General features: G+C 44.4%; 1 protein-coding gene across 2 annotated transcripts in view; it reads left to right on the forward strand.

Annotated features, from left to right (window-relative positions):
* WTIP (WT1 interacting protein) overlaps nt 1-10,765 on the forward strand; it is an 83,991-nt gene extending 73,226 nt beyond the window's left edge. For both annotated transcript variants that reach the window (XM_063411021.1, XM_063411022.1), the window contains exons 5-8: nt 562-692; nt 1,760-1,811; nt 3,532-3,600; nt 6,629-10,765. In XM_063411021.1, the coding sequence (XP_063267091.1) occupies nt 562-692; nt 1,760-1,811; nt 3,532-3,600; nt 6,629-6,781 (405 nt within the window). In that variant the 3' untranslated portion in view covers nt 6,782-10,765. The remainder of the gene's footprint in view (nt 1-561; nt 693-1,759; nt 1,812-3,531; nt 3,601-6,628) is intronic.
* Nucleotides 10,766-27,237: the final 16,472 nt, after the last annotated feature.

A 27,237-nucleotide genomic window follows, 5' to 3' on the forward strand; every position in this document is an offset into this window, starting at 1 on the left:
CAGGTGCATGGATCAGTACCCAAACACATGGATGGTGATAGTATTTTGTCAGAAACTGATGGGCCCCTATGACTGAGTGATAAACCAGTCAGTGACTCTGGGAGATTAGGATCCTTAGTTAATAAAGAGGCACCTCTTTATTTGCTTGTTTTGTTATTTAACTTTTTGAGTAATGACCAGTTTAGATTCTGCCTGTCATAGCCTGTTAAGTTTGGTAAAGTAACTCTGCATCCCAGTGACTTGTATTTGGAATTTCCCCAGAAGTGGTCTGTGAAGCCATTTTCAATTTCCATTGGTAGTACTGGCCTTGCAGAGCTAAAGCTGATGGGCTTAGCCTGATTTTCAGTTCTTGCTCTTCTTTGGGGGCATAGTGAAACCCACTAAAATGAGCAAGTTGATTGTTTTAAGAGGCCCCTTGCTGACAGATCTGCAGAGTGGTAATTTCATCCTGAAGTGCTTTTCTCACTGTCGCTATTAAGAATGAGAGAGATGCAGTGATTTATGAGGAGAAACTATCTCATGTAATCATGCACCCACTTATTTTGTTGTTTGCCTCCTAAGATCTTACAGGCCCTTGGAAAGTCCTACCATCCTGGCTGCTTCCGCTGTGTGGTGTGTAACGAGTGTTTGGATGGAGTCCCCTTCACTGTAGATGTGGAAAACAATATTTACTGTGTCAAAGACTACCATACGTGAGTACACAAATCCACTGCATGCTCAGAAAAATTATAGTAGTTAAACCATTGATGGAGTTATAAGCCTTGTGATAGATGAAAAGTTCACTCCTGTTTGCTCAGATGTCCCTCAGCTGCTTCTTTCATGTGTTGCATTTGTAAAGTATTTTAAGGCTTGTTCGGTAGTATGTCATGGGCCCAGTTTGGCATCCAGTGGCCAAGTAAGGCTGAAAATCAAATTGTGTCAGAGGATGTGCTTCCTGGGGCTGTTCGTCTGCTTCTTTCAGGACTGCCAACACTGATTACACCAGGCCACCTCTGCAAGTGTTGGTAGGTTCTGCTGGCTTCAGGAGCAGAGGTTCTGGCAGTGCTTGACACAGGTGTAAGTTTTGTTAACTGAGACAGAAGAAATGTAATTAACAATTAGTGTTAGAACAATTTGAGCCTTACCTGACAAAAGGCAGAGGTTTAAGAGATTGCTTTTGGGCTCCTTCCTGATTCTGCTCAGAGGCAATGGGATCCTGCTCTTCGCTCCAGTTAACCAAGAACAGTTATGCAGTAGGAGTAAAGCCTGAATTTGACCCTGCTGGTGCCAGTCTGACTGTGTTACAAGGACACAGTGAGTGTTGGCCCAGTGACTGTCATAAAATGCAGCTGTGGACCATAAGCCCATTTGTGTATTTAGCTGGTAGATTCTGGCCACGATCAGCCCCTCTCCTGTTCAGCATGGTTATGTCTTTCTGGGTAACAATCCCTAAATCAGGAGCTGCTTTGTAGTCAAGCATCAAGGCTCTGGAAGAATTTGAATGGTTTTATAAATAAAGGAAGGAAAGAAAAATGGCTTATACAGGAAGAGGGGTGGATTCACTCTGTCTCAAGGTCAGGAAGACCTAAAGAATAAAGCTGGAGTAGATCAGCCTTTCCCAAATCTCCTTTTCATTGAATATCATCAAACAATTAGAGGCATTTCAAATACTATGGATCTCCATTCGACTAAAAACAAGGCATGATTAGAATGGCTCTCTTGGTTCTACTTTTTGAAGACCCTTTAAATGTGACTGGAACACTTTCTTCTTGCACCCTAGGGTTTTTGCACCAAAATGTGCATCCTGTAACCAGCCGATCCTCCCAGCACAGGTAGGTGTTAACATGCACTGACTCTTAGGGAAAACAGCTGCTGGCATATGGGCACTTTCTAAAACATTCTAAAGGGTTTTCCTTCCTCTCCCAGAATCTGTACTACGTTAGATACTAAACTAAACACAGTTCAGCAGGGGAGTCACTCCCAAACATTCCCAGAGGTTGTAATAGTCACACTGCTTCTGCAGCATAGTACTTTATATCTGTAGGGTGCTTTCCAGGTCTTCACTAATCTGTTAGAATCCTCATTTAATTGAAAACACTGACTGGGCCTCCAAGAACAGCTCAGGGAGTAAAGCCCTTGAAAAGGCATGTGATGGTTACCCTGACCCTGGGAGAAGGCCACACTGTCTGTTGTCCTGAGGTGGCAATGGAATGAAAGTTTGTAAAGGGGTTGAAAAGACAACAACAGAAATGGAACCAGGTGAAACCTGCTTGCAAGCTCAGCTTGTGCTGACAGTGTTGCTGGCACAGTTAGCCCAGAGGCTCCCTTGTGCTCTGGTGGGTACAGGACCCACCTTTGCTTTCACTCAGCCTTTGCTGAGGTCACTGACCAGCTCAATTGTAAACAAGGGCCTCAGCATCTCCCTGCTTTTCTTCCGGTCATGTTTTTACAGAGCCAGAGCTTCCCTCCTGTAAGCTGCTGTGCCCCAGGAAAGCCTGAAGCTAGAGCCTCTCACATGTCCACCTCCATCACTCTGCACATTACTCTCATTTGTCATTAGCATTTCTGTTAATTGGCCAAGTCTTACATAACCAAAAACTCTATAAATGCTGAACCAGAACTGCTTGTCCTGATGGGTTGTGAGGAGCAAACCTCTATGTAAATGTCACTGAATTTGGGTCTTAAAAAGATAATTCTTTTTTCTTTTCAAGAAAGAAAAAAAAAAGAAATAAAAGGCAGTCATAGTGCTGACTCACCTGATGACTAGCAGGACACCCTCCATATTCTTTCCCAGGGTGATTTCTTAAGTTAGTTCAAGTCTAGCAGTGCAGGTTCTAACTTGCCCACAGCTTCTCTCAGACATAGTCTACGTCATACCCAGTGCTCTAACCACACCTGGAACTGGAAACAATGCAAGGCAACCAATTTAATGAGCTCTGTCTTCAGAGTGGATCAGGAAAAGAGCCTGTGAGGTTACTAGAAGGGTATGGGCTGCTCTGAAGGGCCTGGGACTCAGCTAGGAATTGCACAACTGTGCTACACCCACCCTCACGCTGAGGTTTGGCCTGTGCCTTAATTACCTGCCAGACTGGTATGTCAGTCCCTGTGGGGACACACAGTGACATGGGCATGTGCAAAAGAGCTGTGCAGCAGATGGTTTGAGAGGAATACAAATCCTGGAAATCAGAGTGGGATGTATACAAGGAAATGAGCAAGTTTTTGACCGGTCATTTGTTGAGATCCTGGGTGCCCTTAGAAGATTACTTGATTTCAAGACTGATTTGTTCCTTGAGAATGAGGTTTTGGCTGCACTTCCCAAATTACCTCTGCAGCTTAGATGTGCCAGACACCCAGACTGCTGCTGCCCAGCTGAGGAGTGGTGCAGTGCCACATCCCGAGGTCAAGACCTTCAGTGGTCACAGAGCTCTGCGGCATGGGGGAAGAGGGGATCCCCCAGGGAAAAGCTCTCCAAAGCAACAAGCTGGGCACTGCCTGAAGAGTGAGAAAATGCTTCTTAGTCAGCACTTTCACTTTCTCTCTGCTCGCCCCCAGGGCTCCGAGGAGACCATCCGTGTGGTGTCCATGGACAAGGACTACCACGTGGAGTGCTACCACTGCGAGGTGAGCCCCGGGCTCTGCCCGCCCGTCCCGCGGCACGCCCTGCCTGGGGGAGCTGATCTGCCTTTGGGGGGCTGAGCTGCTTTTGGGGGGAGCTGATCTGCCTTTGGGGGGCTGATCTGCCTTTGGGGGGCTGATCTGCCTTTGGGGGGAGCTGATCTGCCTTTGGGGGGCTGATCTGCCTTTGGGGGAGCTGATCTGCCTTTGGGGGGAGCTGATCTGCCTTTGGGGAGCTGATCTGCCTTTGGGGGGCTGATCTGCCTTTGGGGGGAGCTGATCTGCCTTTGGGGGGCTGATCTGCCTTTGGGGGAGCTGATCTGCCTTTGGGGGGAGCTGATCTGCCTTTGGGGGAGCTGATCTGCCTTTGGGGGGAGCTGATCTGCCTTGGGGGGAGCTGATCTGCCTCGGGGGACCCTGACTCACCCCATGGGCTGTACTCACTGGCTCTTGCACACGTGGGCAGGTGGGGCTCTGTGCCACAGCTCCTGGAGGAAGGCAATGCTGCTGGGCTGGAAGTGGTGCTGCCATTGCCATTAAAAATTAGTTTTGAAGGGGTTTTGTCCTGATATGTTAACCTCAAAGCTGGGCTTGGTTTGTTGGGTTGAATTTTCTCAACACTTCTGGATGGGGAGTGAGCAAGGAGTAGGTGCCAGCTCTCTTTTTCCTCATCTCTAGTACAGTCTCTAGGGCTCTGATCTGAGGAGACTTGAATTTACATTGGCTGTGCAGGGAAGGAGTCTCACTGGAAGGCCTTTTTAGGGGATCTGGTTTTTCCATGCTGAATGAATTTGGATTCTTTACTAGGTAATTGACAAGGATACCTTTGACTTTCTGTCACATTTTGGGGAGTGGTTTCTTATTGTGCAGAACATTTAAACATTTATAGCCACAGATGAAGTTGTGGAATTAGTGCTCTTGCTTCAGAGAGGAGACCTGAGTTCATCCTTAGTCCTGCATCCAGGAACATGAGAGGGGAAACAAACTCACTAGGCTGGGATCAACCAAAAACTTCCCTTTTGCCATAGGTTTGGCCCTCTGACATAGCACACAAATATCCACACAGATCTTACCTGTTAGCACCAGGGGCAACAATACAGCCTTCGTGCACTGTTGTGCAAAGGTTTTACAAAGAATCTTCTGACTGAGAGAGAAAATAACAAAATTCAGGGCATCTTGAAATGCTGTGTGCCTAAATGTAAGGAAGGTCCCATCCACTCAGCCATCTCCTTTCAAAAGACACCTGATACTCCATCCATTTCTATTAATTTTTCAAGAGAAACTGGCACAGGAAATCACAGTATTTTGGAGAGCTGAACTTCCCTCCTCCTTCCCCCAACTATTGCTTTGTGCAGGCTTCACCCAAGTGACAGCTCCTTCCCCTGCTCTCAGGCTATTGACTTTATGCTGGAATGTCCCACTGGGGGTTTATTTTCCGTTCTGTTTCATTATTCATTTCCCCATTCTCCTTCCCATTTGAGGCAAATCAAGCTGCCTCCACATCTGCCCAGAAAGGCAGAGTGCATTTATGTACAGAAATGAGGAGTTAGCCATGTGTCAGCAGGGGTGGGTTACTGCCTGGTGCTTTCAGATCAGGCTCTCTGACACTGCTGTCCCCAAGTGCTGCTGGAAAATTGAGTGCTGGTGTCTGAGGTACACACGTGAAGACTCCAGCAAAAGCTGCCATGACTTTGGCAGCCACTTCTCCTCTGCTGTTGATGCCATCTTCACCTGGTGGCCACGCACAGTCAGTGGTGGTTGGAAACTTTGCAGCTTTTCTGTGTCATCTCTTTGACATGCAACCACTTGACTTCTGTGGAGGAGTTCAAGCCCTTTTGCAGATCACTGGAGCCCCATTCTGGCACTGGAATCCACTGACAAGGCAGGCTTTCTCCTTGCAGAAAGGGAATTCAGTTTTGGAGAGGGAAAAAGATACGAACACTTGGCACATTTGTAGGGCATCTGAAATTTATAAATTCTAGTTTTAAATCTTGTATAAATTGCCATAAAATCATTATATAATATGTAGCAACACACAGAAAATTACCTGGGCAGATACTTCAATTAAGACGTCTCTAAACTAACACTCCAGTTTTAAAGCTTGCTTTAAAACCCATTTTCAGTCTTTATTTCAGTATTGTAAAATTTGAGGATTTAGACTTGAGCTGTGAAAGCTGAAAAATTATACTTTGTGTTCAGTTAAAAGCTTTGCATTTGTTTTCAGTACTAATACTATCTATATGCCCAGTTTTCTCCTTTTTTTCTTTTAATTAAGTGCACAGATATATACTCAGAATCTCTGGTTTCTCAGAACTGATCACAGTTATAACTTCTAAGTATTTAACATATTTGAAACATTAAATCTGAGCACCAAACTTCAATGGTTTCCAAATGCCCTCAGAATAACAGTGATGGCAGCTGGAAATCAGGATGGTCTCTATTGCAGTGTACATAAGAGTCAGCAGGCAGGATCATTGTTAGTTGCTTTTCTGTTTTTCTCTCTCTGTGTAGTTACATGTCAGTCCCAGAGGTACCAGCATTTCCACTAAGGATGCACCACTGGCCTTGAAGTCTTTAAGTTCTTTTAATTCCAAATTAGAGAAAGTGCCCCAGAAGTAAGATATGTCACCTCTCCCCCCTTTTCCCTTCCCCTCTCATTCTCTGCTTATGGTCCCCCACATCTTGCTCACTGCCTTGCTGCAGAATTAGCTCCTTCTCTGTTCGAGCCTCTTCCAGGTTGTATTTGTCAGGGTCAGCCCTGACAAAGCCTGGCCTGCTTTAGGCTTTTGATTTGCATCTCCGTTTATCAGATGGAGAGGAGACCAGAGTGGGAAGCAGTGGTGAGAAAGGCACTGCTACAGGCAGTGCTGTTGGATTTCAGTCATGTCAGTGTGAGCTGGGCAGGGTGCACCTCGCAGGAGCTGTGGAGGCTTTGGAGGTGGGGAGGGAGCTCCTGGGGTGGGGCAGGACAGAGCAGCAGGGCTGTGAGGGGCCTGCCTGAGTCACTGATCTGGGATATCTCTCTCTCTTCCAGGACTGTGGCTTGCAGCTCAATGATGAGGAAGGCCATCGTTGTTACCCCCTAGAAGGCCACTTGCTCTGCCACAGCTGTCATATCAGGCGCCTTAACATCAAACTGCCATCACATCCACCTCCAAGCTACCCCATGCATGTCACAGAACTCTGAAAGACATTTCCATGATCAATAAGTCATTTGAAAGAGAAGACAAAAATCTAAAAATTACTTTTGTGTTCCTTTCAAGATGAGGTTCCAGTAATAACCATCTAAACCAACTATTTATTTTTTGAATCAGAGGTGAGGGGTCCTTTTCTGATCTTGTACATATGCATTCTTTTATCTAGACATTTTCACTGAGACACCGTCTACTTGAACAAATAATTCACCACTTAACTGTAACTGTAAATGGCAGCATTTCTAAAAACAATGGTACAAAGGGCTGTTCTGCACTCCCTACTCACTTCCTTCAGTGCAGATTTCGCCTAAGTAAGGCATGTAGAATTACCTTCCAAAAGTTAGCACCTTATCATATTGCAGCAAACATGAGAAGATAAATGCTAGCATTTTAGCTAGTTTTGTTGAATTCTGGTCTTAGAGAATACTTAGATTCCAAAAGTAGGGAATAGGCAGCAAGCAGGTGCAGTTTTCAGAGAGTTTAAAGAAGGGTGTTCTGTGAAGAAGTGTCAGGCCAGCTCTCCATCCTACAGAGTCCCACAGTCATCCAAAGACTTTAGCTTGTTCAAGAATTAAAAATTATTTAGCTTGTTCAAGAAATATGGCAAGCATTTAATGTAAAACCCACGGTACAGAGGATTGTATCCAAAAGATTGGCACGTGCAGGGTCAGCAGTTGCAGCCCTCTGTAATTGCTGGCTGTGTAGCCATGGCTTCAAAATGCATTCCTATCAACTGGGCCATTTGGCACTTATGAAAGAGTTCATCTTTCAAACCTGTTTTTTGTTTAGTAGGGTTCTATGCAAAGGTACACTTGTCTTTATACTGCTTGTTTTATCCAAGACTTCATTTCTTACCAACTGCTTCATGATTGTACGTTGAGACATTATTAAAGAGAGGCACAGTGGCTTGGTATTACCTTTTCAGCTTTGTGTTCTTTTCGAGATTACTTTTGATCTGATTATGGTGATTGTTTTCACTGGAAAACAAAGTGCAGTATGGCAGGAATAATAATTTAGAGAGTCAGGCCATGAAACACCGGTGTTTACAACAAGTATTAGCTGTACATAGAATGTACACACTTTCATGTTTTGCATAAGCTTTTACAGTACCCTCAGACCTCTGGGGAGAAATATATGTCTTCCATATAGGAAGTTAGATGAATCTTTTTTTATGGTTTGTTTTCTACCATGTGCTGATGTTTTACATGCAAATCACACATCTGTATGTCAAAAAAATTCCTTGCATTCTCATGAGAATTGACCCAGCCTTCATGAAGCTGCAATTTATCATTGCTGTCTTTAACTGTATTCAGAGTTACAATAAAATAAAATTCTTCAGCTCCAGAGGAAGTAGAAATACCAGACCAGATTCTTGGCATGTGTAAACTGGGACATTTCCATGCCAGTTCTCAACACTTGAGGCTCTGCCCGATCCGTTCGGAAATGATCCCGTGTTAAATTCAGCATGCAGACTGATGGAATGACTTATTTGGCAACACCATTGCAGTTTAGTTTCTTATGCTCCATTGACTTTTTGAAAGCCATTTGTGGTGCTCTTGAAAAGCACAAAGAGCATCCAATGGCCACTAATTCCTAAGTGGAATAATTAACTCCCTTAACAGAACTTTTTGATAGTCTGGAATTTCCTTATGGGGAAAGGTGGGGGGCAGGGGAACAGGAAAAATTCCTGAGAACTAGTTTTTTCTGTTTGTAAGGAACAAAAGAGAAGCTTCCTGAACTTCTGCCAGACTTCCATTGGCCTAGGTTAACCTGTACTACTGAAGGCTTCTGGGCAAAGTCATTTTGTAGTTAATATATATCAGTTTATAATCGACATGTTTAATGTGAATGCCAGGATTTGAAGGAACTACAGTGCAATCAGTGCCCCATTTTTGCACTGTGGTCCAAGAGTCCTGGCCTGCAAACGAGGGGCCAGGAGTGCACGTGCACTTCTGCATTTGCTGACATTCCCTCTGTGTCCGTAGTCAGCAGCCCAGCCTCAGGAAGAGGTAGAACTACATGTGCCGGCAAATGTTGGAGAAAGGGGAATATCAACAGGGGAAAAAATGTCTTTAACTATGACTATGTTAATTCTTCAGGTTATTACACACATAGAGGGTGACAGAGCTTCAGGATAAACTTTTAGCATCAGCTGCAATGGAATTCTTTTTCCATTGCAGGCCGGTGCTTTGGGCATTTCCACATTCAGCTTTGAGGCATTTTCATTTGCATGTCTTTACAATATATATTGAAGGACCCAGATTAAGAAAAGATCATTAAAATACACAGAGAAGGTTTGGGCCTGTTCCTGGGAACAAATAACAGTTACTTGCTGAAGTGGAAAAATGCTTTGCTCTACCAGTAGAGAAGCAAAAGCTTCACACCGACAGTGGCAGAGCTGGAGGTGACTCTGGCGTTCAGCCCAGTGCTCTGCCAGCACCTTCCTGAACACTTTGCCTCCATCAGGGGCAGGTTTTAGTTTCCAACATAATTTCCAAGGGCCAGCACACTTTCAAACATGTACATACCAGACCATTTCTTCGTTGTTTTTCTTTTTTTCAAAATGATCATCCTGTAGAACTGAATAATATTTAATTTCATTTCACATGCTGATTTTTCAGTCTCTTGTAGTTCTGTGCAGTTCTGATCTGTTAAGTGCCATCATGGTAAAAAATCTGAAAGGTTATATGTCAATATAGAATAAGTAATTTGTTTAAAACCAGAAAGCAGCAGTTGTTGTTCTAGTATTTTCTATAGACAGATGCATTCCATTACTGTATTACAAAATACAGCTTTGCTTTTCCAGCATTTACTATAAAAACTGGGGCTTGAGTGAGATTTGCCAGGTTTGGTTGGGTTTTTTTTCAAATCAAAGAGAAAAATAAAATCAAACCTAAAATAATGATGTGCTGTACTCTTTAGTGCTAGTGACAGTTTCTGCACATTTTACCTCCTGCCTGGGGAATTATGTAAATGAGAAATCTTGTTTTAATGATTTTCTTACGGAATATTCGTATGTTAAATCAGTTCAACACAGATGCAAACTTCCTAAGTTCATATTACGGTGCAATTGTTCTTCAGAAGCCTTTACTGTACTTTCAGAGTATTTCCATACAATAACAACCTGTTCTCATTTGCATCAGGGCTGCACCTTCCCATGCAGGAAGGGAATCTTCCCAAGCCCCTCCAGCACCAGCTGCTGTGGGCAGTGCACGGTCCCTCGTCCACGGGAGGACATGTTCCAAAGAAAGGACCAAAATACTCACTTGAAAACAAAAGAATGCTCTCAGAGAATTGAGCTTACAGAGAGGGTTTGTTTGGGTTTCTTTCCTTTTCCTTTTACTTGAGTGCACGTGTGTGTATATATTTTGTAAGGTGGAGCTTCAAAAGGAAAACATGGTTAGAGGAACTCTTTAAGACCAGAAATTCCAGAGTAGTAAAGTAAACCAAAGCTCTAAAGGAAACAAAAGCTGCTTTCTTGTGTTTCAAGAAAAGTTTAAAAGTTTGTGATTCATCCTGTAACTAATGCCGTAACTAGAGTATATAATTTGACTTAAATTAAGTTTTCATTTGAGAAATATTTTCATTTTCTTTAAAAGAATATAGTTTTCTTCCAAGAACTTGGACCAACGTTGATTTTTATTTTGTAGGAAATAAATGAATTCCCAGTTTGTATATCATGTAACTAGTTTACATGCTGAAAATATACATTAGTTAACTATTTTTGTATATATATATATCCTTGTAAAACCTTTCAATGTGCTTCTGTCTTTTAGTCTTTAGAATTACTTGTGTTTTTGTGTTTCAGTGTTTGATTCCCTTGATTGTTGAAGAAAATAATTGGGAAATGTAGATTTATTTATCTAAAGAAGAAGCTACTTGCTATCATCTTAAGTTATTTAATATTAAAAGTCAGAAGTTTCATTTAACCTTAGATGCTATAATCTGCTTTTTTCAATAAAGACATTTTGTAGTTATCACTGGTTTTGCAGTCTGTTGCATGTAAGTACTTTATTTTTATTTCATCTAGGTGGGCACTAAAACAATTTTCAGAAACCCTTGTATTGCCTACAGAAATGCCTTATTGATATTAATTGATTGCAGCTGCATTCATGAAAGATTTTGGTCCTCTAGTGCAAGTGTTACTAATTAAGGTCTAAAATATGCCCACAGCTAACGTTCTGCAGCTGCACTTAGAAAAGAATTTAGTCACTCTGGCACTTTTTAATTAAGCTTTAACTAGTCTGGCTAGTTCACATGTCAGACAGTCAGTGTTGAGGAACACTTCCTTTTCAAAACTCTCATTATCATTGTGTTTTGGAGTGTTCTACAAGAGAAGTATTTGCCTGGGCTATGAACTTAGCTTGAAGCACTTGGACCTTGGTTTGGAGAATTTTCTCTGTATTTTTGCTAAATCCCGGTAATCCAGAAACTCTGGCCAGAGCTCTGACAGGATCAACGAGATGCATGTTTATCTGCCTTATGTGCCTTTCTGAAGCTTTTTGCCACTTTGTCTCCAGTTTCGTGGCACAGATGGGAGCTTGGTCACATTTACCTTCCTCACTCCGTGGTCCTGCAGGAGCAGCTGTGTCTGTCAGGCAGAACATGCCCTGGTGTCTTGTCTCCAGCTGGCCAGGGGAGAGAGGACACCAGGCAGTTCCTCCCTTGTTTCCTCATATTCACGTCCTTCTTCCTCTCCATCAGGCTGGGCAATCTGCTCTCCTGGTGAATGTTCTTCCCTCCAGTCCCTGGCAGACATCAAACATGAGCTGCTCTTTGGGTGTGCGGCCACCCTCCCATCAGAGGGGCCTCTGCAGCTCTGCCACCCTGGCTTGGCAAAGCCCAAATGACTTCACAGCTGGAAAAGAAACTTCCTGGAGGTTTTCCCACAACGGCTATTTTGGCAAATTTTTCTTCTGCACAGTCAGAATGGAAAGAGTTACAGATGCCACAATTGTCTTAGGGACACAGTCTGCGCTTTGGTGCTTTGAAACAGATGTACCATACTTCTGTAGGGTCTTCACATACATGCTATTTTCTCACTCATTATTTTCAAAAATTCATTCAAAATGAGCAATCCATGCCCTCCTTGAAGACAAGAAAAAAAAAAGGCACAAAGACTGCCCAACTCAAAGCATTTTAACAGGGCCTTACTACATGGGTGACACAAATGTACTTAATAAAAATCTAGGACATCTTAATGTAGCAAGAATTTACACCAACTCATAATCAGCCTAACTGAAAAGAACAGACTACTTAAAAATCTTTACTGTTCCATGTGGGCCTCTGTGCAGAAAGCACTTACTGGAAAAATGAACATTTTGGAAGGGTGGGTGTGAGTCAGGCCCCAGCTCCCAGGGGAGCACACCAAAGGCTGCACTGTGCTGGGTCCCTGGCATGGCAGCCAGGCCACAACCCGTGTGTTCTGATACTGGAATCCCACAGCCACTAAACCTGCAGTGCAGACGGTTTGGGAGAGCTTGGCCAGCCCTGCTCTTCCACCTTACCAAGGCTGCACCCCTCACCTTGCAGCTGTTGCACAGAGCCAGGATTGTGCCAGGCCATCCCAGGAGTGAGGCAGAGCAGTTTGGCTGGTTCTGGAAGCTCTCAGGTGTGACAGCCATAGCTGGTCCGTAGCTGCACAGGTAATGTGCCCTAACAGACACCAACCCGAGCAGCCTGGCTCGGTGGAAGTTAGAGGTAAACAAGTCCTGGGTATGAGGGTGATGGGCTGAATTCAAGCGCAAACAAGGGCACCCCGGCCAATCCCTGTGAGCCATGGATGCACACTCGTCATTGCTCGGGGGAGCTGGGCCGTAAGATCACGGCCAATCACGGGAAATGCAAAGTCCCCATATAAGGGGCTGCCCTCAACAAAGGTTGGCTGTTGTTGCATGATCTCAGTGTGCGTGTGTCCGTGTCACCAGCGACAGCTAGGAATATGTGAACTAGGCTGGTGAGGCTGTCTTCAGTGCCCACAGTTCATGGATTCAACAAATGAGGCTGCACAAGACGGCATTTGATGCAACACCTCACCATCAACACACACGCATGCGCACAGCAAAATGCGTGTGTGTACATAAATCACAGCATTGTTTACGTTGGCAAAGACCTCTAAGATCATTGAGTCCAACCATTAACCCAACACAGCCAAGGCAACCATTAACCCATGTCCCCAAATGCCACATCCACACATCTTTTATGTCCACCCAGGGATAGTTATGCCAATGCTTGAAAACCTGTTCTGTGAAGACATTTTCCCTGTTATCCTACCAAAACTTCATTTGGCACAGCTTGAGGCCATTTCCTCTTGTCCTGTCCCTGTTCCCTGGAAGCACAGCTCAACACCCCTGGCTGTCTCCTGCTGTCAGGGAGGTGTACAGAGCCACAAGGTCCCCTTTGAGCCTCCTTTTCTGCAGGTTAACCCCCTTTCCCAGCTCCCTCAGCTGCTTCTGGAGCTCCAGCCCCTTCCCCAGCTCCATTCCCTTCCCTGAACATGCTCCAGCCCCTCCAGGTCTTTCCTGTAGTGAGGAGCCCACAACTGAGCACAACACTCAGGATGTGGCCTCAGCGGTGCCAAGTACAGGGTGACAATCACTGCCCTGGTCCTGGTGCACACCTGGGCGCTCCTGGGCTCTTGTTTAGCCACTGTCACCAGCACCCCCAGGGCCTTTCCCTCTGTGCACATTTCCAGTCCCTCTGCCCCAGCCTGTTGCTCTGCAAGGGGGTAGTTGTGACCCAAGGACAGAACCCAGCATTTTACCTTCTTGACTCTCACACTGATGGCTTCAGCCCATCCATCCAACCTGTCTTGATCCATCCCACAGCAGAGCCTTCTACTCTCCAGTAGGTCAACGCTCGCACCCAACTTGATGTCATCACTGGATTTAGCTGAATTTGCTGTAACTATGATCCCAGTTGGTGCAAAAGGCCTCATGCCTGGGGCAACTTGCAGATAAGAAAATTGGAAGGAGAAACTACTAAGCAAGATCTGAAAATAGTGAACAAGAGCGACCAGACATAGAGTAGGAGACATCAGTCTTCATTGGGTGTCTAAGCTAGACATGAAAATGTCACCCACTAAACAGAGGGCATTGGTTTCTGGAATAAATTGCAGGTTGCTCCTCCATCACCACTACTGGGCTGATCAGCAGCTGATCTATGTATTTTAAAAGTTATGGGGTTCACCATAACTTTTGATAAAACTCCAGAAGACAAAAAATATTTTCTTCCTGCTCAAAACTCATTTGAAATCCTATCATAGTTCTTGATAGAATTTCCACCATCTCTTAACACTTTGAGACAGCAAACCCAAGTTCCCATGCTGTTTAAGAACACATATTAAGAACTAGCTCATGTCTGCAGTACCTGCACTGTCCCTATGCTGTTGGTTACTGTCCCATCTGAAGACAATACATTAGAGAGCATAAATCACTGCTCACACAAAGAGCACAGGAGAAGGACAAACTGAAAACTGTACAAGAAGTAAGAAACCATGAGGAGATCTGGTTTGCCAGAAGTGATAAAGTATCTATCCAGCAACACATTTAAGAACAATTTCTTAAAGGTTTGCATCACAGCTGTAAAAAGAAATCATCAACCCCCCCTCATTTGTATGTACATGTCAGGGAAACCATTGCCTTGAAGAACAAGGTCTGCTTTGGTTAGTCACAATAATTCAAGCAGTTAAGTGGACTATCCAAAAAACCCACGTTCATTAAAATTTGGAACGTTTAAACTATAGCAGGAATGTTAAAGCCAACTGATCAGTTAATTACTGGCTGCTCTGGTGAGGCAAATGAAAGCCAGAGACGCCCTCAGTGCCTCCAGCACAGGAAGGGAACGGTGACATGCACAGGTGACACACCAAACGGGCCTGGCACTGCTGACCCTGGCACCGTGCTGGGTCTGCTGACTGAGAGTCCTCAAAGGCACTGGGACAGGAGAGGAAATCGCTGTGTCAAGCTGTGTCTCTTACCATCTCAGGCCAGCGGCTGAAAACTCTGTGAGTCAAATGCAACAAGCATATCAGAGGGAAACAAAGCAGTGATAAATTCTGCTCTGTGAGGGTCAGGTATTGTGGGGCTCTAGTCTCACTTCAGGGTCTTCACCTGGAGTTTTCAAAGCTCACATACTGTGGATGGATGCACAACAGAGTAGGGCAGAAAATTAAAATGGTCTGTGTGGCAGGGTGCTGTGCCAAGCAGAGAATAACAAGAGTTATCTGCAGGACCTGCAAGCCATGTGTTTAACTGCACAGTGGACATGGCTCCCAAATTTTTTTTTTCACAGAGCTTCATTGGTGATGCAAAAAAGGGGCTGGTGTCCCACATCAGGTATTGCTGCCTGTCTCCCGAAAGGATGGTGATGACACTCCTCCACACATGGCTGTGCCTGGGAGTTACCCTTTTTCTCACTTCTTCCTGTGTCAGAAAAAGAATAGGGGGAAAAAGCATCACCGCCTTCTGCACCATTTACCTTCTGTTCCTTATCAGGGCATTTCCCAGCAAAGGAGAAGAGGAAGCTGGCTGGGCACAAGGCTGGGCCCCTCAGCACACTGTCACTGTCACACAAGAATCCTTTTGTAAAAATGGCAAGTCTTGGTCCTACAAACGTTATGGTCACTTTAGACACATTCTACTGCTCCTAGTGATGTCTTAACTTGTGGAATAATTCATTTGCTACCTACATTCCTCACCTATAAAAGCTACAGCTGTAGTTTATTTGGCTCATTCTTTTATCACCCCAATGTACTGCAGTTAATGGTAAAAGTTACAGACGTGCAACTGTATTTAGATACGCCTTCACCTGGCTATAAGTGTTATTTCATTCTCTATTTGAAAGAAAATATTTGTAACTTTTTTTAAAATTACTTACTCTCCTTGCAATCAGCTGCTAGCTGCTCACCTACCCACAGCACATTTTCAAATCTCTAGATAAAAACTTATTTTTGAAAGCCAGAAAACCCTATTTTTAAAATTTATAAATGTACTGCCAGTTAATGTATAATTGGCCAATCCTTTTCCAGAAGCCCCATCAGAATGGAGAAAAATTAATAAAAATGTCTGTATGGAAGAGTCCAGGAATGCCCATGAAAAGGGGCAGAAGTCCTTAAAGAATGTGCAATTCAAACAGAATCAGAAAAGAAGGAAGGTGGACCAAGACAAAGTTTTCTTTAATGTTTCTTGGATAAGGCCTTGAGCAACCTGATGTAGAGGGAGGTGTCCCTGCACATGGGACTTGATGATCTTTAAGGTCTATTCCAACCCCTAACATTCTGCAGTTCTCATTTTATTCTGCAACATACGGAAGAAAACCTGCTAAACCAGTGGCTCTGGCAGCCACCAGACAATGCTTTGATAAAGTATGATGGACTTCAGGGTATAATTTAGATTATTTCTTTTTCTGCATTAATCCCACTATCTTCAGAGGTGAAATATTTTCCTTGAGTATGAAGTTAGGCAGCTATTGCACTCCATATCACCTTTCCCAAAAGTCTTATGGCTTTCTTGGAACCCATGTCCAAGGGTCTCCTGCAGCAGGAATTTGCTTGCAGGCTTAGCAGGCACAGTCAGGGAGGACAAAGGAGGAGATGCCCAAGGCTGCTGTTTTCCTTGAGCTGGATCCTCAACTGCAGCCTTGTGTCTGAGCATGCAGACACAAAGAGAGCAGCACTCTGTGGAGAGGTTTCTGCAGAGACTCAGCAGTGCTCCCGTGTGAAACAGGAGAGGAGGTGAGCCTGGCTGGCTGTGACATGCCAGCTGCCCCTGTTTGTGAAGAACAGCCAAGCACTCTTGATGTGGTGCATGAGCATCTCTGCGTGCTTTGTCCAAAATCTCCGCAGTTCACTATCACTGCTTTGTATCTGCTCCTGAAGAGGGCAAAGGTTTTGTTTGCCCTTACAGCACTTCCCACCTCAAAAGAGCCCAAATCCCATATATATGAACTCACTTTAAGTACTGTTCTCAATATATACAATCCACATGCAGAGGTGTAAGTAGGCTGACTTACAACAGCTGAAGGGCTGCATGCAAAGTTCTCCTTTTAGAGGGAAGCTGGTCACATCAGATTCACTGACAAAGGTTACAGAGTATTTTACATGTTTCCCAAGATAACTCATTAGGGGCAGATGATAACACCACTTACATGTACATAAGCACATTTCCTCTCACTGTGCTCGTAGCTACTCCTCACTCCCTCGTGTACCAAATACCCTGTTTTATCAGGAGGAAATTCTCCCTGCCTGAGCTGTAGATCCACACCCGAGGACAGGCAGCAGAGGCAATGCCCACTGTGGCACAGCCTGGCACCAGGCCATGGCCAAAGATGGGCACCAGACTGCGGTGCTGCTTTGGGGATGGCTTCTGGATGCTGCCCCACAGCCTCCCCCAAAGCACAGGTCTGCGAGCACAGCAAGATGAACCCGCCTGAGGCTTGCTGAGTTTGGGTCTCAGGTGGAAGGAAAAAGCTGCAGTATGCAGAACTAAAGCAAAGGTGGACAAAAGGTGGGAGAGCCAGAGGTGACCCAGCCAGGGGCTGGGTTGAAGAGAGATGGTTGGTCATTGCTCAGCCTCCTGCATGGTGCCAAGTGCACTGGCTTTGAAGGATGTGGAAATATCACCAGAGGACCTTTTCCAGCAGAAATACCAAAGTTATTTCGAAGCTGATACCCTTGAGGAGCGTCCTCTGTCCTCCACAGTGCTTCCTGGTGTGCCCAGCAGAGCCAGCTACCAAAGTGAGTGCTAGAAAGGCAAGAACAGCCGCTCCAGTTCCTGTCCTACTCTGCCAAAATGGCTGGAAGCTGAGGGCCAGCACAAGAGCTCATCGAGCCCCAGGCTGTGTCAGGAACCCCCAGAGCTCTGCTGTGTTCCTGCCTGAGGAGATCAGTAATGGCTGTTTGGGACACCCTGCAGGAGACCCTCCTGCTGTGCCTGCTGCTGTGACCTGCAGTGAACTCCACTGAGTCCTACCACAGCAAGGCCACGTTCAACTGTGTAGCTATCTCTTTTTTTTTTCTTTCTTTCTTTTTTTTTTCCTTCTTTTTTGATAGTAGAAGATTCTGGAACTCACTAAAAATAAGTTTGTTTGGGTTTTTAAGCCTAATTCAAACATATTTGTATCATTTTTCAAGATGGCACCTCCCCCTTACGCCTACTTGACAACAGATTTGTCAGTCATTAAGAATGCTCTGTATGCACAGAAATATCTCGGGTTACTTTTCCCATAATCAAAAGAAAACAAATCCCAGAGCAGCCCTGGCAGGCCACTTCCGGCCAGCACTGCTGCCCCCCCTGAGACACATCGGCCTCAGCTGCTGCCTTCAGAGGGCAAACAGGGGAGTTTGCTTCCAACATAAAAATAGACACTGAAACAAACAGACCTTCCCCCCTTCAAAAAAAAAAAAAAAAACCAAAAAAACAAAACAACAACAACAAAAAAAAAAAAAAAAAAAAAAAAAAAAAACCACAAAAAAAACCACAAAAAAAAAACCCAAAAAAAGGCAAAAATAAAAACTACAACACCCCCCCCAAAACCCACAAACAAGCAAATAAACAAGAAACCCACCAAGCTCTAGCCCAGCTACTTGTCTATTAAGGATATTCCAAGCCATTATTTAGATGTACATGAGTGCTTGGGCTGGATGAGGCAGCGCAGAGGTTCTGTCCTTGCTCTGCTCCTCTGGCTGGTGCTCCCAGCACCCCGTGAGCAGGGCTGGCCCAGCTCAGCCCAGCTCAGCTTCCAGGGCGCCCTCTCCCACTGCCTGCGGGTGCTCACAGGCTTCCTCCTAAAAGGCCCTTCCTGATTACAGGGGATTGGCATTTAGAACGAACTGCAAAGTTTTTTACCTCATTATCCTCCTTTAAATCTCTCCCTAATACCTTCATCTGCTGCTATGGTTAAATGAATTTTGCCAATTAGAGATGGTAACATGCTATGGCTGTGACCTGTATCTATCTATCCTGCTTAAATTTGGACAGTAAGTTTCTGAGGGAAAAAAACCCTGGTTTTAATTACAAGGAAGACAGTCCTGCAACACTACAAGTTTACAAGTAAACACCAGCAAATCTTTCAGTATTGCCAAAATCTTGGCCTAATGTAATAGCAGTTCTGCTATAGGAAGAATTTTTATATCTAGCACTGAAAGCTGTCCTTATTAAAATGAAAAATAAAAACTGAAAAAAAATCTTATCACAGCCATCCTTAGCAGTACCATTCCTGCACTGGGTTTACAATGCTAGATGTAAATTAAAGAGATTCCATAAGCAGTTTGCAATAATTTACTCAATTAGCCTTTTGCTTTCCCTGTCTATTTTATGTAACATTGGTGAGAAAATTGCTGGCTGCTATCTAGAATTGTTGACGAAAGCTTCTGGAATGCTTTGCATTCTTGTGATGGGGACCTTAGCAGAGACCACTGTCGGCACTCTTGGGTCTACAAGGTCAGATGAGTCACTGCAGCGTCTCCTTTTCACGTCTGATCAACTGTGCAAAATCCTGGGGACAAATACTCCTGCACATTACTCTTATGTCCTGGGGATCTTCATTCAAAACCATTCAGAGAAAACAAGCATGAAACAAGGCTGCGAAGTGACATCATTTAAGAATTTCAGCAGAGTTACAAAAAACATCTGGGGGCCTAAACCAACCTTTTGCTACCCACATACAGTACCCAGCACAATGGAGACCTAATGTGTTATTGTGCCCCTAGACTTAGTGGCTTAATAAACAATTCTGCAGATCTGCTAATTCATTAGATGTCTCACCTTATGCATTTACAGCAGCTTTGAACATCCCAAGATCTTTAATCCTCATCTAGGCCTCTTTCCTTAAAAATATGTATCATCACACTGGATGTGCTACCATGGAAATGCAAAATAAATGTTCTGTATCATCATGTTTTTTTGCTGTGGAGTTGCACAAGTTTTACCCCAGAGAGCTCTGAAAAAGAAGAAAATTACAGTAGCTTCAATCACAACAAAATATTCAGAAGGTGAAGCTCAAACACATAAAGGATTCCAATTGTGAAAGATTTTTCACTGCTGTTCCTGAGAAGAAATAACCAGAGGCACCACTGAGCATTGTCAAACCCCTGCTGCATCAGCCTTTATGTATGTAGGATTCCACAAACCACTGCACTGGGATTTTATATTCATGTTTAAGCCAAAACCTAGTTCTTGTTCTTTGCTAATAAGAGGGGAAGGGCATGGGCAGGGGAATGTACAGAGACTAGAGCATGGCAGAGAGAAGAGCAAGGAGAGAAGACAGTGCCCAAGGAAAACAACTGCCTGTCTTTCATTTGGAGGCAAATTTCTTCTCAGGGCTGGGTTTCGTGAAAAACAGCAGCCGAGCGTGGCTCCTGAGGGAATGTGTTGGCCTTGGCAAAGCCACTCAGCCTGGGGGCACAGCCAGGTCTTGGGACAACTTAATCTTCCCAAAGCTCTTGGTCCATGAACAAGGCTTGGTACAACTCCCCATCCCTTAGGACACTTGAGGATCACCAGAAGTCAGGGACAGACCCACTGCCCTGTGTTCCCTGGCAGAGTGGACATCCCCCTCCTGACCATCCTTGTGTCCCATGGGGAGCACCGTGTGGCCTCCAAGTAGCAGGAGCATTTGGAAAGCTCTGGACCGGATGTTACACATGTAGACTCTCCCTTTAATGTTCATATCCAGGCCTCGAAGCAAAAAACAGCAATGCCACACAGCTGCAGCAGTCACATCCCAGTCACCAGCATAATTTTTGTGGTGGACTCAGCTCCACACAGATAAAGGTGTCTGCAGCCAGTGACAAGCTTATGCTTAGTTAAATACCTTCATTCCTTGATTTCTTAACTTTCAAAAAGATGATACTGAAGTAGAGGTGTGAAAACACAGAAGCTTTCTATTTGAGAGTGGCCTGCTTCCCAACTTTTAAAATACTTGTGTACAGGACACTGCAGAATGCCATACAGCCACCTAGTGCTGGGAAAAAATAATTTCCCCACATCTGGGACTGTCCTCTGCAGTCCCACTTGTGCAGTTGAGACCAAGTGTCCTACAAGGAGGAACAAAAGCCAAGTCTCTGCAAAAGTCATGATTGCACTTCCAGTTATGGACAGCAGCAAGCCTGAGAACAAATGGCCGATGAACTGCACACAGGAAACACGCTTTTCTCCTGATAAAGACAAGGAAAGACATCCCACAAATGCCATGGCTGTGGTTTCTGTTGTCTGTGGCACATCTCCTCAGCACTCTGGGTTCAGCTGAGTAGCAAGCAGATCTGCTTATTTTCAAGGGTACCCAAGCTGCCCTCCCCACTGCTGGCTCTCCCAACTGTGCCTCACCAAGCATGTTGCTCTCTTCTTAAAAGGGAACTACCAAGATTTTCTTCAGTCAAAACCATCTAATTTCACAGCAATTCCTTGCCCTGATAGGACTGAGACTTCCTGTCCTCACATCTAATCATGGCTATAAAATGAAAGCATAGCATACTCCTTCCAAGTCACTCACTTCTACATTCACCTGCTCCTGTGGGGTGGCATACGCAGTTGTATGGAGCTCTACAGTGGAACAGATCAAGGAACCAATCTGGATTAAAACTCTTCCAGCAAAGAGAAAAAGAAAGACAGGAAAAAAGGGTTTGCATTCAGGCAGATCTATTACTGGGTCCTGTTCATCACATGGGGAAACAGACACTTGTGCCAGCAGGAGACTGGGGCAGGACTGGCAGCAGATATGTTCAGCAAACTGCAGTCCCAGTCATCATCTCTGCTCACCATGGCCAGAAACAGCCAGCAAAAATCTGGAATATGCCCTGCCATGCCTCCACTAGGGCATAGCCCTGACCAAAATCAGGTTAGTTAGTTAAACCTTTCTTTGAAACCTGTGTTTTTCCATAGCTTCTAGACTAGTTGCCTGGAACATGGTAGAGCTAACCCCACTCAGGATGCATGCCATTTGAATGCCAGTTTGGAATATCCGACTTTATTGGGGGTTTTCCCCTTAGAATTTGAAAATATTCTGCCACGCAGCTAGCTAACCAGGTCTTAGAGGGATATGGTTTCTTGTTCTCTTGCTTATAAGGGAAACTTGAAACAGAATTATACTGGCCTCGTACTAAAGGTCAGCGTTGTGGGGAAAGATGACTTGTTAGGAATTCAGTCAGGAAGTTTAACACAAATAATCCAGCTTGAAGTTCTGTGAGAACAAGTCCCAGCCAACCAAAAAAAAAAAAAAAAAAAAAAAAAAAAAAAAAAAAAAAAAAAAGGAGTGCTGATAGAACTAATTTAAGTATTAAATCTTTTGGTCCAAGCATTTTTCCACTGATAAGCTCAGAGGCTTTTAAAGCTGCCATGTGAAAAATTATTTAGCTAGGTGTGAAAGAGATATATATTGGTACCTTCCCAGATAAACCCAGGCTTTTATCAGGAGTTTTGCGCAGGAATGAGCAGGAACAAGCATGAGAAGGAACAAAGTGTTTTGTTATGCATTACTGTGGAGATAGATTGCACTGTGCAGAGTGTCACAAATACTTGTGGTAAAGCTTTAGGCTTCCTTGAACTATTTTAGCAAAATGTTCATGCCATGAAAGAGGGAGAAAAGCTAATAAAACCCAACAGCTATTTGCAAATAACTACTGCTTTATTAGTAGAGAACTGCCTTGCATTTGTACAAATGCCTTCTGTATCTGTAAAACTGCATTAGCCTCTATAAGGCTACATCATAAATTACATTTGGAACTTTTTAGGACTTACTGAACGTCTTTCTGGGCTTTCTCTATTCCAATCCCACTAGAAACAGGTGTTAAAAACAGGTATTAGAATTAGTAAAAAATAGTAGATGCTCTACCTTCAAGTCACTATCAGCCTTGAAATTATGCCTTCAAAAAAAATTAGAAAGCATTTATGTTTTAGAGAATACATTTGTATTTGTGTGTATGTAAATACCTATGTCCATGTGGTTTTTTAATAAAGTCCACAGGGATGCAGTGGGTTAGGAGTTCCCTCCCAAAACTGCAGAAAAGAGAAGAACATGAGTAGTTGATTCCTCACAGATCTATCACTCTCTTGTAGGTCTGACTGAAGCCAAACGGGCTATAAAGCACCCGCATCCAAAAATCTAAATCCAGACTCCACCAGTCTGGTTTTGTTTTTCCAGCTGACCAGAAGTTGTTACCAAGAAATTAGACTTTTAATCCCCTCTGCCATTTCAGAGCGTTCAGTTCCACCAGGAAGTGCTGCTCACATCAAACTCGTTGTACCTGGGGCTGGAGAAACATTAAAACCAGCTGAGCTGCAGGCGTCCTGTGACAGTCACATCACCCAGAGAGCGTCAGGAGTGCCACAGTCAGGGGCGAAACTGTGCTGCAGGCAGGAACGACAGGAACAAACCAAGAAGTCTGTCGTGTTCTTAAAAGAACTCCACTCATTTCCAGAGCTGCTGAGCGGGAACAATAATCAGTTCATTTTGAAAGGATACCAGGGAGATTTAAATTCACTTTCTATACCGGAATCTAACAGGACAACAGACAATCTATCCAATCCTAGTAATAAAATAGTTTTCATGTTTTATAGACAAACACATGGATAATTTTGCAGTTAAGAGTTACTGTAATCCACATTTAACAAGCAAATATGCACTTTATGAACAGGAATTGGCACAGTTCGCACTTCAGACTTTCCAAAGACGTCTGCGCTGTGTCACCTGCACGCCCAGTCCCACCCCGTGCGATGCCACACGATCGTGACTCACTGCTGCCCTCTTTATTCCAGCAGCAGCTCCGGTGCAGGGTAAATACAACAGCGCCAGGAATCTTTCTCCCACTCGGTGACTCAGTCTCCACTACTTGGCTATTTGTTCTCTCTTCTCAGCAAGAGTAACTCGGAGGAAGTTACACTTCACTCGGAAGAAAACCCCCATGCCTGTAGTTCGGGCTGGGGAGAGCACAGCAGAAAGCAGAACCGACCCACTGAGTGCTCCTCACAAGCAGCACGAGGTTTTGCCACCCAAGGTGTTGTAATCAGACCCTAACCCGTGCCTGTTCCCTTTCAGCTCTAATGAAGCATCAGCAAAGGGATAACAGATCTGCAGCCTCTCCCTTTACCCCTGTCTCTGGGAGACAGGTGCAGCCCCAAGAAGGGTTCACAAAATGGATTCAGATGTGACAGATTTGTAAATTCACAGGCAGCTCTCCGGAAAAGCTTGCTGCTGCCAAAAATGTGCTCTTTGGAACACCACTGAATGTCTTCTGTGTTTATAGTAATGGTCTCACTCCGTTCAGTTCCTCAAGAGAAAGGATCAGAAGGACATCAAAGACATATTAGATCTTAGGGTGTTTAAATGGAAGTGTTGGCACCGGTGCTCTTGCTCCAGCTGGTTAGCAGGGAGAGGTGCAAGTGCTCTCCCAGAGCAACCGCGGTGTTTTCCAATGCATGTGGAACACTTATTTCAATGGGAGCCCATTCGCACATCCCCCAGATCTCAATTTCCTAGATAAGGTTATAGTAATGCATAACCACAACAAATCCAGCTCTGCCTTGAATGGGAGAGATGTTTTTAAAAAACGGCTTTTGGAAGGTTAGTTTTTCTGTACCATATAAAAATATGAATTTAATCCACAGCCACTTTATTTTTTGTTGACTTGCTTGAGACTTCTTTTTCAGCTTTTCTTGTTTCTCAAACCAGCAAAAATGAAGAAATTCCCTGAAGTGTCATTTTTAATGCTGAACATTAAAGGCAAATGTTCCTTTTGGCCAAACCCACAAAAGTTCCTTCAACTTTGCTCTTCACTTGTAATTAAGAGTCAGACAGTCTATTAGTTATTCTGCTTCATGAGTAAGTCTACAATGTACTGAAAAATAAGAAACAGCAACACGAACCCAAAGAATAAAATTCCTCTCAAATCTTCATTTATATATGTCATTCCAGCAAAGCCCTTTGGCATGACTGTAGCACAGCAACAACCTCCTTTTTATGCCCTGGTTTTCAAACAAACCTGTTAAACTTCAGGGAAAATTACTAATGAGAAAGCCTGTATGTTCTCTTGCTCTTTGCTTGTGTATAATATCTGTGAAACAGAGAATTAAGTTATCAAAGGCGTCTTAAATGACACCCTATTGCTAAAAGACAGTGACAACTTCAGACAGCAGAATATTTTGTGTTTCCTCCAGAACCCTCTTTCTCCAACAAAGGATGTCAAGTAGAGTCCTAAAGTACCAGCTTAACTTAAAGCCTATGAATCATGCTGTAATCAAGCAGCACAATCACCATTTCCAAGCACCAAGTCCTGACAGTCATCTCCTGAGCAGCAGAGAGCTCACAGGGGTGATGGTGTTCAGGAGGTTTGGAGTTTGCCATTTTTAACTCTCCACATCTGAAACAGCCCCACAGCAGAGCACTGTGGTGTGAAACAAGCAGAGTCCTAAATTAATACCTTATTAAGGATTCCCTTTGTGTTTCTCACACTCTCCTTCTCCACCAGAGGAAGATGAGGCTCCCCACAGGACTGGCAGCTCTGTGCAGCACCGTCCCTCCTGTGCCCCTGCCTCCAGTTAAACACCAGTGTGACAGCAGTGACACACAACAGCTGTCCCAGAACATTTTCTTACTTCCACGGGCCTGGGAGAATCTCCCATCAGCAACTCCCTGCTCAATGTCACATCTACCCTCTCAAGCCACCTGGGGCTTTTAAAATCTCTAGAGCAGCAGTGACGGCATCCAAGGGGGAAATACTAAACCTCCTAGTCCTGGAATACTCTTGCAGTTTTTAGGGTACTTTTGCCAACTTGAAGGACTAAAATAGATGAGAAGGCCTCTTTTGCCATCCCTCTCCCTCCCACACCAATTACTGATGAAGTCTTTCCATGGTTGTGAATGTTTCATGGAGCTCATGAGGAGTAGTAAACAAACAAACAAACAAATAAACCTAGGGAACACTCCCATCTTCCACATTCATTTTTTGACATAGCCACAAGCTCTGAAATGATACAAGGATGGAAAAAGGAATTCAGATGTTTACATGGAGGCTTGTGTAGCTACAGCTTAAATACCTGGAAGTATAACACATGACTATACAGACTGTAGGCCCAAGAAATCAGTTGCATGTAAAAAGATTCGAGTTGCTAAATCAGACTCCAGGTGAGGTTTTAAGAGTTTCAAGAATTTGTGCTCAGGTACCTGCCTCCTCTCTTTTCCAGTTACTTTGTTACCACTCCGGCCAAACCAGCCTTGCACTAACACAGACACCCCTCTGCAGGAGAGAGGGACCAAGATAACCGGGCACAGGAGTGGTGTGAAGGAAGGTTCTTGCACCTCTCCCAGCACACTGCCTGTCCCTCCCAGGAGCAGCTCAGCCCTGTCAGCTGCCTGAGGCAGTAGCACGCCAGGGGTGCCCAGCCCTGAGGGCCAGACGAGCTGGCAGCACTGCTCTCTGCAGGCCTGGCTCTGCCTGAGCTCCCTGCTGACAGCTGTCACCATGGCTCATTTGCAGGGCCCACCCCAGGCCCAGTGCTGCTCTTCCCTTCCTTTCGGATCCTTTCATACTGTCCCTCCTGTGGGCAACCAGGGAGCGCCACAGCTGCCCTCACCAGCAAGGTGAGCAACGCTGAACCTTGTGTCCATCCCAAAGAGCTTCTCTGTCCATACACAAACCTTCACTGACCTGAACTAAGCATCTGTGTTTTCTTGCTTTGCTTGTAGCACAGCAATGTGATAATATTGCCAAAACAGCAAGAGCTTGTATTGTGACTTTTTGGAAATGGGACATTTCTGGCAATCCAGCAGAATACTTTGGGAAAAAGTCTCCCACATCTCCTGGTGGTCTCTAGGGGTGCAGACACTGACCATATGTGCACATCACAGTTTCCTGTGCATGAATCACTGTGCCCCATCACAAGATAAATCAATTCCCTGTGACTGAGGGGAAAATCCTGGAGACAATATGGAAAGGTACAATCAGGAATTTCCAAGTACACACATACCCCTCCCATATTGGTTTTTATTTGTTTCTGCATGCTCAACCTTCTGAAGTCTCACTCTGGAAATTGAAACTAATTCAGATGTTTTTATGAAGTTGAAAAAAACCCACATTGTTATAGAGAGGAGTTTCACAAAGGTCACAAGGATATCCCGTTCATGGATCAAAGCATCTCTTGGCAAGTATTTGACAGTGGGTAAATAATTTCTGAGCAGAAGCCTGGCTGCTAATTTCAACTATATGAATAGATTCTTGCAGGATCTAGTCTTCCTGATTTCCCACTGTGAAAGCTTGATGCAATCCAGGCAGCAATAAAGCAGTTGGTCTGGGACTTACCCAGGTAGCACTAAGCATGTACCTCTCACAAGCAAAGCACACCACAGGTAACAGGGCTGTTAGCAGCAGAGAACTGCATCGTTCGTAGTTACATTGGCACTCATCCTAAGGAGCTGCACAACAGCTTACAACCATGAACACACAGTTACACTGGGAAAG

This window comes from Prinia subflava, chromosome 13 (assembly GCF_021018805.1).
Source record: "Prinia subflava isolate CZ2003 ecotype Zambia chromosome 13, Cam_Psub_1.2, whole genome shotgun sequence".
Lineage (NCBI taxonomy): Eukaryota > Metazoa > Chordata > Aves > Passeriformes > Cisticolidae > Prinia > Prinia subflava.